Source organism: Martes martes (genome assembly GCF_963455335.1).
Source record: "Martes martes genome assembly, chromosome: 10".
NCBI lineage: Eukaryota > Metazoa > Chordata > Mammalia > Carnivora > Mustelidae > Martes > Martes martes.
Genome location: NC_137898.1, coordinates 32,016,023 through 32,033,253, shown reverse-complemented (window position 1 = coordinate 32,033,253; position 17,231 = coordinate 32,016,023). Strand labels below are relative to the sequence as shown.

Genomic DNA, 17,231 nt, shown 5'->3' with positions numbered 1-17,231 from the left:
TAAATGGCCTCGTTCTTTACTGTGTCTTTATTTGATACTTTCCTTGGTGCTTGTGCATGGAGAGAGAGACCCTCTTTCTTCCTCTTATAAGGCCACCAACTCTATCAGATTAAGACCCCACCCCACTCTTATGGTCTTACTTTACCTTTATTACCTCATAAAAGGCTTATCTCTAAATACTTCAACATAAGAATTTTGGGGGGACACAGTTCAGTCCATAACAACCCTTCTGAAGTAGATAAGAGATAACTAAGTGTATCTAAGGTATATTTCTAAGGTTAGAAAGCTAGTGAAATTTTACAGCTAAGGTTCAAATACAGTTATTTTTGCCCAACCCCATGCTGCCTTCCTTAGTTACAGGTATAGCTTGACAAAAAAATTCCCTATCTCTCACAAAAATAGGGGTTACTAGTTAATCACAAGGAATCACCAAATCAACTCTATGGTTTTTGCATGTTGCGTATTTGTGGAAAATGGGATAGATTTTGACTGTTGAGGTTCGTGAGAAGTGGACTACAAGTCAGGTAGCCTTAAAACTGCTGTCAAATTAGTAAACTAAGTTTTTAAATGGCAAGTAAATTATAGCTGTTGTCAACGGGCTGCAGTTGGCTTTTCAGCATTCTTCATGGTTATGATTAAAGTGTCAAATAAATGTTGCATTTTATATTTTACAGAAGATGATCTAAGAAATGTGGGACCAGTAGATGCTCAAGTATATCTTGAAGAAATGTGTTGGAACGAAGGTTGGGATTTTTTCTCTTGACTACAGTAAAGGAAAACATTAGGGATATTCTTTAACAAGAAAAACTCTTCTGGGATATTTGGAAAATCTTAAAAAATAGTAATAGTTTGGCTTTTTAAATATATAAATGTGGGTGGTTTTAGGAATTTTTTTATTCTAAACTTCAGTTATTGATGTTCCTCTATATGACTCATTTCTAGTTATTTGTCTAGTCTAAGTAGATGTTAGGTATAGAAGGTTTCATGTGGTTTTCTTTTTTTAAATTACTTGGGTTTTGGTTTACTTTCCATCTGTGTAATAGGGAAAATAAAGTTAATATTTTCCATCCTTCCTGTGTTGACATAGGAGATGAATTTTCTATTAGAATTTTTGTTTATTTTTATTTCTTTACATGGCAGGGCAGGGCTTTTCATACTGTACTCTTCTGCTTGGAGCTTGGTTTTTACCCTCCCTTTTTTGATTTTGTTAGGTGGAAAAGAAAAATTTGTCACTCCCTTTACCCACCCACCATGACATCTTGTCTTTTTTCCCTTTTGTATTATTAAAATTTTATTTTGTTTTATTACTTTATTTTGAGAGAGAAAGAGAGGGACATAGAGGGAGAGGGACAAGCAGACTTTGTGCTGAGCCTGACACAGGGCTTGATCTCATGACTGAGATCATGACCTGAGCCGAAATCAAGAGTCAGACGTTCTAACCAACTGAGCTTTGCAAGTGCCCTCTATTAATTACTAGAATTTTACAACTTCAACTTCTCTCCTGTTCTGATAGTTTTGTAAATTGCTTTGGCTAGAAACTGTAGAGCCCGTATAGAGCCCACGAGTATCACACATCTATGTTTCTCTGGGAAAATGAAGAAACTCTTCCTATTTCTTAGCATTTTTATATAATTTAACTCTATAACTATTGTTCAGCCTGGAGTAAAAATTCCCTAGCACTTTATAAAAATTGACTAATGAATGTAGATAGGCAGAAGATAAACAGCCCATCATCCTTCCTGAAACCAAGTTTACTGGAATTTTTTTTAAAGAACTGTTTTGTTTTGTTTTAAGATTTTATTTATTTTGACAGAAAGTTGTGGGGAGAGAGAGTATGGACAAGGAAGGGGGCAGCAAAGAGAGGGAGAAGCAGGCTTTCTGCTGAGCAGGGAGCCTGACAGGCTCTATCCCAGGACCCTGGGAACATGACCTGACCCAAAAGTAGATGCTTTAACCTACTGAGCCACTCAGACACCCCTGGAATATTTTTTTATGGCAAATTTTTAACTTAGTGCTGTTAGGAATGTGGGTGATGGGCTGTTGACTTTAAGAGGAGAATCACGTTTTTGCTTATGGGCCACTCAGCTCCTAAACTGCCAAATGAAATCCTAGAGTATAATTTTTTTTTTTTTTAAAGATTTTATTTATTTGACAGAGAGAGATCACAAGTAGAGATCATAAGAGAGGCAGGCAGAGAGAGAGGGGGAAGCAGGCTCCCTGCCTAGCAGAGAGCCCGATGCGGGGTTCGATCCCAGGACCCTGAGATCATGACCTGAGCTGAAGGCAGAGGCTTAACCCACTGAGCCACCCAGGCACCCCTAGAGTATAAATTCTTATTTACACTGAATGATTGAGAAACTTAAGGTTTTGTATAACTGGGGCTCCCAGGGTTTTATAATAGTTTCATCAGTGGAAACAAGAGAACTACTGCTATGAAAGTAGAATATACTAGTGACATAGGCTTTGGTGAAAGGCTTCTAGTTCATGAAGGGACAGACCAGAACATGTCATTTATCAAGGAGACCTGCCCAACTAAATACATTTTTTGAAAATAGAGTATTGCTACCTCATCAGCTAGTATTGTATGTGTTTAATCTCTTCTTAGACGAATTAGTTCTTTTTGCTGTAGTTGATTAACATATTTTGTTTCCTAATGATTCCTGATAATATGAAAATAGTCAAAACTGGTTTTTGCATTTTTTCCTTTAGTAGCTTTTTAAAAAAATACAAATAATAAGTTTTTATTTTAAGTTCATATGGATTGGTGGCTCAAACATCTGTCCAGTCAACAAATACTATGAGGTTTCTTACTTTTTAAAAAAAAGATTTTATTTATTTATTTGACAGAGTACAAGCAGGGAAAGCAGCAGGTGGAGGGAGAGGGAAAAGCAGGCTCGCTGGGATCACGACCTGAGCAGATGCTTAACTGAGCCATCCAGGCACCCCTCAGCTTTGTGATACAGGTGAAAAAAAACCAAGATGGTGAAGGAAATGTACAACATGAAATTGTTAAGTTTTGTGTTACTATCCTTGGAATTTCCTTAAGTAAACCTGACAGTGAAGATACAGAAGAATCCTAACCACGGCCAATGAATCAGTTATTAGAAGCTAGAGTTACTCTTTAAAGTATAGGACACCCTTTGATGCTTATTATTTACTTATTTATTTTGATGCTTATTTAAATTAAGGGTTTTTTAATAAAGAGGGAAGCAAACCTTAATCTTGTGAGCAGCAAATGGCTGCATGAAGCCATTATTTCTACAGGGATATTTATAAATTAGTAATATAAGTTTTGCAGTTGAAAAGAGTAGTCTTGGCAGATGAAAATTCAATAAAAAGTACAGTCAACTGGGCAAATAAAAAAAATTGTTTGAAGATTCCCTCGTGGCCATTTTCAGAGTAACCTTGGAAAGTGAAGATCCAGAGGCAGGAGAAAAGTAGATGAAACCCAACATGATAGATAAAGCTGGATTACCATATTCTTGATCCAAGGATAGTATGAAACAATGCCTTTTATTATTCTTAAAAGCCATCCCTGAAGAACTGTTGAGAGAGTGGTTAACCTTTCTCCTTAGTCTGTGGTACAGCTTGGTTATTTTGTCTTAAGTGTTTTTAAAATGATTTCTCTGAAGATATCACTTAAGTAATAGAATAATATAAGAAATGTAACAAGATGTGAATGTTTAGTGAGCATTAACATTTGGAATCATCTATGACAAAACTCCCCAGTAGCCCATGGTGGCCTCTGCATCATTTACTGAGCACATGTCACCTCAAATTGTTTCTGAGTGTTCACTGAGGTGGTAAAAAAATAAGATGAACATTTAGCTTTAGAAAACCAATGGTTAGAATAGGTGCATTTTTAGACAACTTAATAATGAAACAATTCACTATTGAAAGCATGCTACTACAATATATATGTTGGCTCAGACAGGAAAGATGTTAGCATTTTAAAATTCCAAGATTAAATTATTTTTCTTTATGGACAAAAAAGGCATTGTGGTGAAAAATAAAAAGGAAGATTGGGTGAATGAATTCATGTTTTTGTTACTGGTAAAAGAAACATATAAAATTAGCTTATTTAATTTTAATTTTTCCAAGGCCAAATTTGATTAGAGAACAAATACAAGGCAGTTGAATTTTTTCTTTTCTTTTTTTCTGTTAGTGGCATATTATGAGATCTGAGTGTTCAATGAAGTCTGAGAACTGAATAAAGATATTTGATGTACCTCTAGTAAATTACGACCATCATACAATACGGTGATCAGTAATTTTTTTTTTTTTTACAGTCACTTCTCAGTGACAGTGAAATGGAATGACCAGTGGATCAGATTCTTTCAGTTAAAGGACATGAGCATTTTAGCTTCCCAAGAAAATGGTAGATTTAATAAAATTTCCATCATTAGTAGGCTAAATGTTGCACCCTATCACCTCTGTTGGGCATCTCACTTCACAGAAATAGTGTGATACTAGAACAGAGTATCTGAATGTTGAACTTAAACAGTTAAGTTAGCAGGACGCCTGGATGGCTCAGTTGGTTAAGCATCCACAGGCAACAGCTCAGGTAATGAGGATCAAGCCCTGCATCAGGCTCCCTGCTCAACAGGGGGAGTCTCCTTCTCCCCCTCCCCCTACTCTCACTCTCACTCTCAAATAAATAAATAAATTCTTAAACAAACAAACAAACAAGAGTTTTCTCTAAAAGAATATACTCCAGGCATAAGCATGTAGGGCTATTTCTCTTTCCTTCACAGTAGTATTTTTGACAAATATATTGTTGAGAAGAATGTAAAATTTATGTGGATCTTAAGAAAACAGAAGACTTCAGATAAATGTCCTGGGTCGCTTCTGAGCTTCTGCTCTCCCCTCAAGATCTTTGGGCTGTTGATTCATAGCTTTAGTCCTCTACAGCTCTCTTCTACATATCAAGATTTTTTAGTAGGTAATTTTTAGAAACCCTGCCCCATACAAGAATTCGTTTCAAGTTCTCATTTAAATATGTTTTATACTTAAGGCACTTCTTTCATTTTGGAATTTCTGTGATAAACTGCATTTTTAAAAAGCTGTTGAAGTTACTTACAAGTGTTTGAAGCATTTTTGTTTTTTGTTTTTTTTACAGATGATAACTCTTTTTCTCTGAATTGCCGATGTGGCGGAAAATACAGGGTTTCCAAGGATGAAGCAGAAGAAGTTACCCTGATTTCTTGTGATACATGTTCATTAATTATAGAACTCCTTCATTATGGCTGAAATTGTTCACTAAATGATCCTTTAACTCTGTATTCAGACATGTTGAAGAGAGCCCATTCAAGTAAATGTATAAAGTTGATAAAAACAAGTAGGATTCTTTTTTTTTGGTCAGCTTTTATTTGCAGGGAAAGTATAAGACTGTCAAGCAAGGGCTACCCCAGACTAACAGAAAATTCATTTAGTTATTTATATGTATTTATACTTTCTATTTATAGATCACCCCCCCCCAAAAGACTTTAATTATTAAGTTCTATTTTGTGAATTCCCATCTGAGAACTTTGTTATTTGGTCCATTTTCTCCTTGGTGTAAAATAAGAATTTTCCTTTTCTTTAAGTATGTCTCTTCTTATAATGGGTCACAGTATTATCATGTTCCTTTATAGTTACTGGATTTCTGAAGTAACATGACATTTCTAGCTGCTAAAGTTACAGGCCTATTGTACAAGTATCCCAAAGTCTCAAGTCATTAGGATTAAACTGTAATCTTTGTAAATAACATGTGAGCCTAGTACTCCCATAATGAAGGCTGGATATGGATATTCATGAAGTTATTTCAAAGTTGATAAAGAAGGTGAAATGACAACTGTAGAAAAGATAGCTTTTGGAGTCAAGACTTGACTCCAGTCCTGGCAACTCTATTTCCAGATTCTTCGTGTGGCTACGTTAAAGGGAATGAAGTTTAAACACTGCCATCTTCAACTTTAAATGTAACTTAGGAATGGTAGCTCTAAAAAAAATAATAATCTGAAACTGACGCATTACTTCCTTTTTATTTCAAAGTACTAAGTATTAATTCCTGTATTTATGAATAAGGAACCATTGCATTGCTGGTATGAACAAATGGACTTTTATAATGTTATTATTGATTATAATGGACTCAAAAGATTTTATTTTTCTCTATATTTGATACTCTATATACAGTATAAGTCAGGACTCATTTTAAAAGATTGAGGTATCCTTTATGGGATCACTGGAACTTTAATTTCAAAAGAGTGAACCAAGTATGTGACTTAGCAGGTTTTTATTGGTTGAATTCATGGTATTACTGGTTTGGACTTGAAAGACTAGTTAGTACTCTGATGTGTAAATGTAGCAAAAGTAGAGGCACAGTCAAGAAAAGATTACTTTCATTATAACTACTAAACCAAAAATTCAGAAGTGAGGTGGTCATCCAGGTTTTTTCCCTAAAAATATTTTTATATCTATCATAAACTTTAGATTTCTTATCTTGGATTACATTTTTAACCATATATTTGGAACTAATAGCACTTGCAATATGTAACGTTTATTCTTCCATATAACAATTACAAATGACTAAAACTAAGTAGCAAATAGTTTATTAGTAAGTACATGGTTTCAGTGGCAATAATAAATTCACTTGGAGAGAATAATCAAAAGAATAAATGCTTGCTAATCGTCAGAAAATCTGTGGCCATTAGGGCTGTCACGGAGAAATCCAAAATCACTCAGAGGCCAAATCTGTAAAATTGAAATGTGATTAAAGACAGTTAATGGAAGTGTTACATCATCATCATTCCTTTTATTCATCGCTTTTCTCTGTGCAATGTAATTAAACACTTTCTCCTTATTTTTAGTCAAGAACAAATTTTCTATACAAAATGAGACTTTAGAAAGTAAATTTGTATGTGTATATGTATTTAAACTCTAAAGTTTGGAACGCTGATATGTTACACAAGAATTTATATGTATGTGGTATATGAACGTAATATGTGTGTCTGTGGGTTTTTTTTTACTACCCTCAAAGTTAACTATAAACCCAAGGATTTAAATATAACCTCTGCATAAGTGTGAAGAATCCTGCAGATTATCCAATAGCATTCATGTGTTTTTCTTCTTACTGCTGTGGCAAAAAGGAGGAGCCAGTGAAAATAATCATCTTTCCTAAGAGTCCTACATTTATTATAACCATGGCAAGTCAATGTACTTAACTGGGATATCCCCACTCAGCAGTGTAGTTCTGCAAATGCATACTTATGTCCAAGATATGAATATAGTTGTACAAGTTGTATGAGAAAGAATTACATTCTGGAGATATAAATTAAAGGCTTCTTATAGCTAAGGTTGTTTGAACTTTATTATTCAAACAAACAATTACTCTTAATTACCTGTCTCAGTAGGGAAAAAGGTAATGTTTATAGCTACGAAGGCCAGCATGTTCATAAAATGTAGCTGCTGTAACAGTTAAGTCCATTGACAGCCTGAATATTTCCAAGCTCATTTTGAAAGAAAATATTTTTCTTCCAGCTCAGAGAAGAAAACCTACATTTTAAGCAGAAAATACCTTGAAAAAGATACGTCCTCTTATTAGTCCATATGGAATAGGTCCATAATACCTGGAATCTGTAGAATTCTGTAGATTATCACCTTCTAACCAAACATGACCTGTTGGCACCTAGATTTAAAGAAAGCAGCCCCTTTAAAAAACAAACAAAAAACCAAATATGGGTAGTATAAATAAAAAGCATGTCTTTTGGTAATAGGGAGAAATGTCCTAAAGTTCTTGTTTATAAAACACACAGCCTATGATTTGTATTTTTGCTTTTATTTCTTGCACAATAAAATATCTTTTATTAAATACTAGTAATGTTAAGGTTTTGTCCTTTTAAAAGACCTATCTTTTTTGCCACATGGTTCCCAAACATTAATTTGTTACACAAACCCCAAACTGAGGTTATAAGAGATCAAAACAGTGTGACAGGGTCACTAATTTAATAGACTTCAAAAGAGGTCATTAGGATGCTGACTAAAAATGTGCCCTCCTGTCTCTAAAACAGCATAAGCAGGGCAGCCACTCACTCAGCAACATCCTGGGGCCAGTACCAAGGCCAGACCTATTAGAGTGCTCATGATGAACTAAATGGTAATTGATTGTGACATCAATTACAAATAATCTCATCATTTTATTGGAGTGGGCTTGTCAGAATTCTAATTAAGATCCCTGTTCTGCCTTTGTACAGGCCATATCTTCAATGCATTATACTTCAATAATGACCATCAAGAACTAGAAGGACTTATTATAAAATCATCAGTTGTAAAATTAATGATGGTGACCTTCTACTAAATGAAAGACCCTATCTCCTATATTGTCCTATGTACTAACTGGTAAATAACGTAAGTTTACAATTTTACTCAATGTAAACCATAAAAATATTTAGAACAGAACATGTTAACTTAAAAAAAATGAGCTCTGTGAAATGAAACATCTGCCCATTAAAAAATTACTCTGCAGCAATAATCCTTAAAGTAGCACTTTACAATACAAGTTATTTGATAGTTTCTCTTACCCAAGAAACTTGAATTACTGACCAGACCAAGATGATCTACTGGGAAGGAATTTATTTTCACTTTTCTTTTGACTAGCTTTTTATGACTTGGGAACTTTACGTGAAGAAAAATACTCCTACTGGGTTAAATAAATGACTGCAATTTTTCAAAATGTTACAAATTACTGCTTTTTAAAGACTTTATTTTTTAGAGTAGTTTTAGGTTCACAGCACAATTTCCCACCCATCTCCTGCCCCCAAACATTCATGACCTTCCCCACTATTGACATCCCCTACCACAGTGCTGTATATTTGTTATACTTGGTGAACCCACATCAATCTCATAATCACCCAAAGTCCAGAGTTAATTTAGGGTTCACTCTTGATGTTGTACATTCTATGGGCTTGGACAAATGTATGACATGTATCCACCACTATAGTATCATAGAATATTTTCACTGCCCTAAAAACCTTGTGTGAGCTGCCTTATTCATGTCTTCCCCCTCCATCCCCTGTATTACCTTTTGGAAAAATAAATGTATACAAGCATGTAAAATCTGAATTTCACTTTATATCAGAGATTATATAATTTTGGAATGTCTTATGTAGGAATATTTGTCCAAAACAAATCAATTATTTTAACTACATACACTTAAATGTTAAATCTATTTGTAGAGAAAGAAAATTTCCTGAAAGAGTATCAGACGCTGTAAGATCACTTACTTTTTTTTCCCCACTATTAGTGGAACTAGTTATAGGGCCAACAGCAAGACTAATTCGTATCTGTTTAAGTGTCTTTATGTGCAATGAACCTTAATATTGTTCAGGTAGAAAAATGACTCCATCTCAGATCATAGATGGAAAAAATAAAAAAAACACCCCAAAAATAGTATATTTGGAAAAGCCATGTATCATTAATATAGTCTCAAGTGCCACTACGGGAGAAGCTATAATACAGACAACTTTTATGTTTAAATTTCCATAGTTTCTCCTTAATGTGTGTTTGTTTCTGAGTTCTAAAAAACAGGTAATAAACCAAGATCCAATATATATTCCAGTTCTTCATGAAGCTTTCCCCAACCTTGCCTGCCCATACCAAATACTCTTGATGGTTTAGAGCATTTACCATACAAAGTCTGTCTTGCCTGGGGCCCTAGATTATAACATTAGCTTGCTTGGCTTTTGTTTAAGTCTATTATTTTATGACCAAATAAGCCAACAGACAGTAATCATGTCATGATCTTAATTCTTTACAACACCTAAGCCAAATATTTGGTGGTTTTTATCTATAATGTAAGTAGAAATTCTTATAAAGCACAATCACTTTTGTATGACCCAACTTTCTTCCAAATTAGTTAAATAAAGTGATGAAGTGATGAAGGTATAATAAAATTAACAAGTACAGAAAGGAATCTGCTAAGAGAAATCCAGAACATAATACCAGAAGCCTTTGGAAGAGTGACTCAGGCTATCTTGACCTAATCCTTGATTCCAACAGGTGGAATATAAAGAAGGGAACAGTAGGGACGCCTGGGTGGCTCAGTTAGTTAAGCGGCTGCCTTCGGCTCAGGTCATGGTCCCAGGGTCCTGGGATCGAGTCCCACATCGGGCTCCTTGCTCAGCAGGGAGCCTGCTTCTCCCTCTGCCTGCCTCTCTGTCTGCCTGTGCTCACTCTCTCTGACAAATAAATAAATAAAATCTTAAAAAAAAAAAAAAAGGAACAGTAGAGCAAGCCAGTGTATATACATGGCTTTCTAGTTTATTTATTTATTTTCTAAAGATTTCTAAGATTTTATTTATTTATTTGACAGAGATCACAAGTAGGCAGAGAGGCAGGCAGAAAGGGGGAAGCAGGCTCTCCACTGAGCAGGGAGCCTGATGCGGGGCTTGATCCCAGGACCCTGAGATCATGACCTGAGCTGAAGGCAGAGGCTTAACCTACTGAGCCACCCAGGTGCCCCTCTAGTTTATTTTAAAAAAAGAAAACAGAACTCAATTTATCCTTAAAACAAGCTGTGAAGTACTATTACTGATAGTTAATAGAAGTAGGTTCAAATATGGGACATGCTAACTCCCATTTATGTTAAGCCTATACATTCTAATACCCATGCATCCATTTACAGTAAATGAATATCCTCTACCTCTCAGACTTCAGTGCTTGATAGTACACAAAGCAAGGAAACAACCTCATCATTGATGGAACCTTTAATAAGAACTTCTCTATAAACAGGGAAACCTCTAAGTTGGATTTTTTTAAAATCAAAGCAGTCACCTTTGCTGACCTACCTGTCAATTACTCAGTGTCCAGTAAAAAATTCATGAAGCTGAAATTGATTCCACTGATTTTTGGTATAGAGTAAGAGAGTAAAGTGTTTTAAAGTAACACTTTAAAAATCAGTTTTTTAGAGGTATACTTTATATACAGTAAAAAGCACTCATTTCAAGTTTGACACTAGTTTTGGAAAATGTGCACACCTATGTAACTGCTTATTATAATCAAGATGGAGAGCATTTTCATCATGCCTGAAAGTTCCCTCCTGTGCCAGTCAACCTGCCATGCATATACCTGGTACCAGGCAACTAGTGAGATCTGTTACTGGAAACTAGTTTTACCTGTTCCTAAGCTTCATATAAGTAAGATTGTACTATATTTATTTTGTGTCTGGTTTTGTTCATTTTTTTATGATTAATCCAGTTGTATGTATCAGTCATTCATCCCTTTTTACTTCTAAGTAGTATTCTATTATAAATCACAATGTCTGTCCATGTATCTGTTGATGGATATTTTTCTTTGCAGTTTGGAGCTGTTAAAAATAAAGCACTCTAAACATTAATATGTAAGTCCATTTCTTTTCAATAAATACCAAGGAGTAGAATTTCTAGGCCATAAGTGTATGCCTATCCTTAATCTTTTCCAAAATAATTAAATCATCTTATACTCTCAGCAGCAATGTTTGAGTATTCTAGTAAATTGCTGGTATTACATTGTGGTTTTCATTTGCAATTCTCTGATGAACATTTTTTCTTATGCCTATGTGAAGGGTCCATTAAAATACTTTGCTTATTTTTAAAATGGGTTGTTTTCTTACTCATTTTAAGAATTTTTTTTTTTAAAGATATTTACTTATTTACTTGACACAGAGAAAGAGTGTGCACAAGCAGGGGGAGGCAGACAGAGGGAGAAAAAGAGCTTCTGAGCAGAGTCCCAAAATGGGGCTCAATCCAAGGACCCTGGGACCATGACCTGAGCCAAAGGCAGACATTTAACCAACTGAACCACCCAGGCGCCCCCTTTCAGAATCCTTTATATACCTTGAGTAAAAGTCTGTGACAGGTATTACAAATACTTCCTCCCAGCCTGGGATCTTTTCTTTTGCCATTTCTAATGTACTGTAAAGCTATACAATGTTTTCTAAGTTCTATATATTCATTTGGTTCTTTTTCATATTTACCATTTCTTTCCTCATTATTTTCATCCTTCAGATCCTTGAAAATATTTAGAATTGGTGTTTTAAAGCTGTGTCTGTTAATTCCATTACTTCTATTATTTCTGGATCTATTTAACCGATTTTTCTTCTGGTTATGGGTACACTTTCTTACCTTTTCACCTATCTTGTAGTTTGTGACTGAGCTGGACACTGATTTGTTGAGTGGAATTTGTTTTCTTTACAGTGTGTTGAATGTTGAGGAGGTCAGCTTGTTTTGGGGGAGGCAGGTAAGTTAGCTATGGATCAACTTAGTCCTTTCAAGCCTTGTTTTTAAGCTTGTCAGGTTGGGTCTATCTCACACTGTACTCTTAGGGGTACTTTAGGCATAACTACTAAGTAAGGCATGATGTTCAGGGATCTCTACTGAATGTCCTGGATATTCAGTGAGATCTGTCCACTCTGGCTGGTCAGAACTCCAGTGGCTCTCAGCCCTCAGCCCTGTGTGAGCTCTGGGAATTGCTCAGCTCTCCATTCAGTCTTTGCTCAGTCTCCAGGTTTCACTGTTAGCAGGCACAATTTAGAATTCAGCTCAAAAGCCAAGAGAACACCTAAGGAGATTGATGGTGATTTTTTGGTAGCTTTGTTTTCCCAGGTAGTTTGATCAGTAAGTTCCATCCACTTAAACTTATCTCTATCCCAATCTGTCTCTTCAGCTCAGCAAAACCACTACTCTTTGACTTGGATTTTACCCCAGTACCTTCTGAAACACCTGAGTTGGGGCAAGTATAGGGCTTGCCTTATCTCTCCTCTTTCAGGGATCTGTCCCATACTTCCAGCTGTACATTCTCTGAGAACAGCTATTTGACATTTTTGTCCAATTTTCTAGTTCTTTAGGCAGGATGGCAAGTTCAGCATCAGTTATTTCATCATTACTACAAACAAATGTTCAAATTATCTCATTTTTAATGTCTTTATTATTTTTCTTAGCATACCTCATAACAATATGAAGAGAATCCTTTTAGTAAAAACTGAAAGTTTTTGATGTAAGTTAAGTGTGCCTTTGGCATCTCTCTCCACCTTCTGTCCCTTTCCATTGCATCCCCTACATGTTTTTGTTCTACTCTTTTCTTATCAAAATCTTTAGAAAAGATCTGCCAAACACAGCATGCAACTATGTATAAATTAACAAAACTATAAATATTCCCCAGTAGGTACAAGTCAAATAAAATATGGTTCATTTATATAATAGTAGGCAGCTGCTCAAAAACAAAGAAAAACTAGTTGATTTACGTGAATACCATCAGTGAAAAAAGTAAGTTGCAGGGCAATATATATAAATGTTTAAAAGAAATCCACAAAACTTACATATCAAAATTTGTATTTTTATGGCCAGTATATACTACCTAGATAATTTTAAAACATATATAAACCTCCTCAACCTACAATGGAGTTCTGTCCCAATTAACCCATCATTAAGTGGAAAATACAGTTGACCCTTGAACATGGGAGTTGGTGTGCCGATGCCTCCCCCACCCCACGCCAAGTCAAAAATTCTCATATAACTTCTGCCTCCCCCAAAACTTAACTATTAATAATCTGTTGACAGGAAGCATTACTGAGGACATAGTCGATTAACACATTTTTATATATTATATGTATTATATATATATATTCTTACAATAAAATAAGCTAGAGAAAAAATGTTCAGAAAAGCCATAAGGATGAGAAAATATGTTCACAATACTATAATGTAAAAAATCCACGTGTACATGGGCTCATACAGTTCAAACCCCTGTTGCTCAAGGGTCAACTGTATTTTAAGTCAAAAATGCATTTAATACACCTAACCTACTGGGCATCATAGCTTAACCTAGCCTGTATTAAATGTGCTTACAACACTGACATTAGCCTACACTTAAGCAAAATCATCTAACACAAGCCTCTTTTATAATAAAGTGTAGAATATCTCAAGTAATTTACTGAATACTGAAAGAAAGTGAAAAACAGAATGGCAGTATGGGTACAGGATGGTTGGTTGTAAATGGTCACTTTACCCTCTTGATTGCATGGGTGAATGGAAGCTGTAGCTCACTTGCTGCTTCCCAGCAACATGAGAGTATCATACTGCATTATCAGCCCAGGAAAAGATAAAAATTCAAATTCTGAAGTACAGTTTGTACTGAATATATATTGCTTTTATAGCGCACTAAACTAAAAAATATGTTAAGTCAAACCATCCTAAATTAGGGACCGTCTGTATGTACATGCATACACACATACACAGGTTATCTTAATGTGCCTATCCTTTTAAGTGATACTTGTACTTTTTTTTTTTTTTTTTTATAAAGAACACAGTCCATCACAATACAGGTTACGAAGAGTTTTGTTAATTTTTTTTTAACCTTTCGTAGAGTGGAAAGAGAAAGACCTAATTTCCAATCTAGATAGGTTTGCTTCTACATATAGTACAAGTAAATGACTGCAATTAGCAGTACTGTCACCAGATCTCTGGATAACCAAAATATTTGACTAGCTAAGAACTCATTTCTTTAAATAAACAAAGTACAACACTTTCGGTAGGAGTCCGAAACTGAAAACCTGACCTGAGACTGAGACCAAAAAAAAAAAAATTCCTTTCTTGGGGCGCCTGGGTGGCTCAGTCTTTAAATGTCTGCCTTCAGCTCAGATCAGGATCCCAGTATCCTAGGATCAAGCTGGGATCAAGCCCTGCATGGGGCTCCCTGCTCAGCGGGAAGCCTGCTTCTTCCTCCATCACACCCCTGCTTGTGTTCCCTCTCTTGCTGTGTCTCTCTCTGTCAAATAAATAAATAAAATCTTTAAAAAAAAATTCCCTTTCTTACTCAAAATGCAGTTATTGTCTGTGGGATTAACCTACTGATTATCACCGAATGGAAAATCCAAACCAGATAAGAGAAAAAAATCCTATAGCAATAACATTAATAGATTAAATGGCAGTTTAAAATGTAGAAAGAACTCCAATAAACTCGTTTGTAATAAATGTTTGCAAATTACCAAAAATGGAAATCCCTAATTTCATGCCTTTGTTACTTCTCCTAACCAAAACTTTAAATGGCTAATTACTTTTCCTTTTCATACCTTTGTAAATTTGCAATGCCAACTTGAATGAATTTGTCAACTGAGTAAGAATATATGAATATGTTTATAATGAATACCACAAAGAAATTTTTACTTTGGCTCTGAGTTTTCCCAGGATCTCAGATAGAACTTACTTTAAGGGCTAAATTTTAAAGCATTAAAAGAACCTTTAAATCATTCTTGTTTTTCCTTTCTACGTCAGAGGTTTACTTCCTGATGTATGATAAAACCTAATCTCAGGGCTGGACAAAAGAATCAAGCCTCTAGTTCTTAAGTATACTTACTGAGGTCTAGTTAAGTGCCTCTTTTATAGTACAAGCAACAAATGTAATTGCCTCATGGCCTGCGGGTGTCCATTTAACAAAAGAGGCTTTGTGAACCAACCCACAGGTGTTACTTTTCTTGATTCAAGTGAAATCTGATGCAAGAGTCCACAATATCAGATAACACATTTACTAAACTGCAATCAAACTCATTTATTTAAGCAAAAAATACCTAAATTAAGAAAAAGATGTTTGTAGATGAAGAATAAGATGTTTGTATGTCTGACCTTGCAAAAATTTCAAAAACACAGAAAATCCTAATAACAGGTTAAGGTTTTTAAATTAACCCTTTGCTTGCCAGATATTTTATGATTTACAATCAACAAAGGTAGGGTGTGCACTGGCCCTGCTACTACTCATGCCTCTTTAATGTTTCTAAAACAATTGTGAATGAAAAAGAAACATTAGTTATTAAAGAAACAAAGAGAAAGCCAAGAAGAGGGACAAAGTTTTGGGATCCTTTTTGACATGATTATTTTTCCTTTTTCTGAATTATAAAGGAAAAGGAGAGGGACACCCATTTTATGAAAGCAATTAAGAGAAAGCTTTGGGTTTTTTTGGCAAAAGCACATGGGGGTGATCTATCAGTAACAATATTTAATCCCAAGAGTATTTCATTTTCCACATATATTTTAAATATTTTGTTTTGGATCTGAAGAAATGATAAAGGTGAAACACAAAAATGCATAATTTCCCTACCCTGGAAAAAAGTCCCCAGGATGAATGTACATTTCACTTTATATGTTGTTTTACTCTAACAATGCCCATAAAATTGTTTTTTATGTTACTATCTTCCAGGTAAGCGGGATCAAGTCAAATTACTATACCATTATGCATATTGTTTAATGCATATTGTTTAATCATGACTTACACAACCAAAATGTAGCCATGGTAAGATGCTGTGCACACAAACTACTGGAGAGAAAAACTGGAAAATGAAATCATTTATTATATAGTTCTAAAAGAACTTCATAAAACTCAGTATTAATATGATTCATGTAAAAGTCAGTAATTGTTGGAGTTCCTATAACACCAATAAAGCTACGAAGACATATGTCAAAGAGTGAAGCACTGAATCCTCCTAGAGGCAATTAGTAGAAGAGCTCTTGATAACACAAGGTGGAGAAAACATTAGTAGTCTTTAATTTAAAAAAATGGGAGTCTCAAGTGTCAGTTATGAGTACCTTTCAAAGCAAAACCCAAGGAATAGTTTCACTAACATTCTGTTTGACATTCTCCTTGGCACAATTTCTTGCCCACATTTGTCTCTCTGAGTAGAATATCTGGAGTCCTAATGGTGTTACCCCCAAATGCTAGACGCATGACAAAGGGAGTAACATTTATAAGGACCAAGCTGGAACAGTTAGCACTGATTATTTCAATACCTGCTATTTTTGTGTAGTCTTATTATTCTCCTATCTGCATAATTCATAGGGACTGTTACTGCCATCCCCTATTTAAAAGTGGTGCTACCTTGGGTTCATTAGCCAGTTATCACCAAAGAGAAATCTCACAAAAGTTCCAATAGGCTACAACTCCAGCACTAGGGTTGGAGTAATGATGGGGGATGCTTTTTACTAACAGGTTCTTTCATTATCAAGTATCTCCCTGCTGAACAGGTTTAGAGCTTAATCTAAGACTTGGTCATTCTCATAGCTATTGCAAGCTAAGCTCCTTCATCTTTCTTGCAAGTACTCAGTACCTCCATCCAGCCTGAAGAGGAATTTTTGATGGGCTCTGTAAGCATGGTAAAGATACAGTCCACAGAGTAAGAAGAGTCCTGAGTTCAAAATGTAGCTCTGCCACTTACTAGTTAAAAGCCTCGGACA

The 17,231-nt window shown here is 35.1% G+C and overlaps 2 protein-coding genes across 16 annotated transcripts in view; one reads left to right on the top strand and one right to left on the bottom strand.

Annotated features, from left to right (window-relative positions):
* Positions 1-6,178, top strand: part of DNAJC24 (DnaJ heat shock protein family (Hsp40) member C24) — a 64,660-nt gene extending 58,482 nt beyond the window's left edge. The window contains exons 4-5 of one of the 2 annotated variants that reach the window (XM_080816989.1): positions 675-743; positions 5,120-5,582. In XM_080816989.1, coding sequence (XP_080673115.1) covers positions 675-743; positions 5,120-5,250 — 200 coding nt within the window. In that variant the 3' untranslated portion in view covers positions 5,251-5,582. Of the gene's footprint in view, positions 1-674; positions 744-5,119 lie in introns of both variants that reach the window. The other variant, XM_080816990.1, reaches the window with a different exon arrangement.
* Positions 6,179-6,254: 76 nt separating this feature from the next.
* IMMP1L (inner mitochondrial membrane peptidase subunit 1) overlaps positions 6,255-17,231 on the bottom strand; it is a 76,108-nt gene continuing 65,131 nt past the window's right edge. For 6 of the 14 annotated variants that reach the window (XM_080816982.1, XM_080816987.1, XM_080816985.1 and 3 more), the window contains 2 exons: positions 7,553-7,663; positions 6,256-6,729 (listed from right to left, as the gene is read on the bottom strand). In XM_080816982.1, the coding sequence (XP_080673108.1) occupies positions 6,661-6,729; positions 7,553-7,663 (180 nt within the window). In that variant the 3' untranslated portion in view covers positions 6,256-6,660. Of the gene's footprint in view, positions 6,730-7,552; positions 7,686-17,231 lie in introns of all 14 variants that reach the window. The other 8 variants (XM_080816981.1, XM_080816988.1, XM_080816977.1 and 5 more) reach the window with 4 other exon arrangements.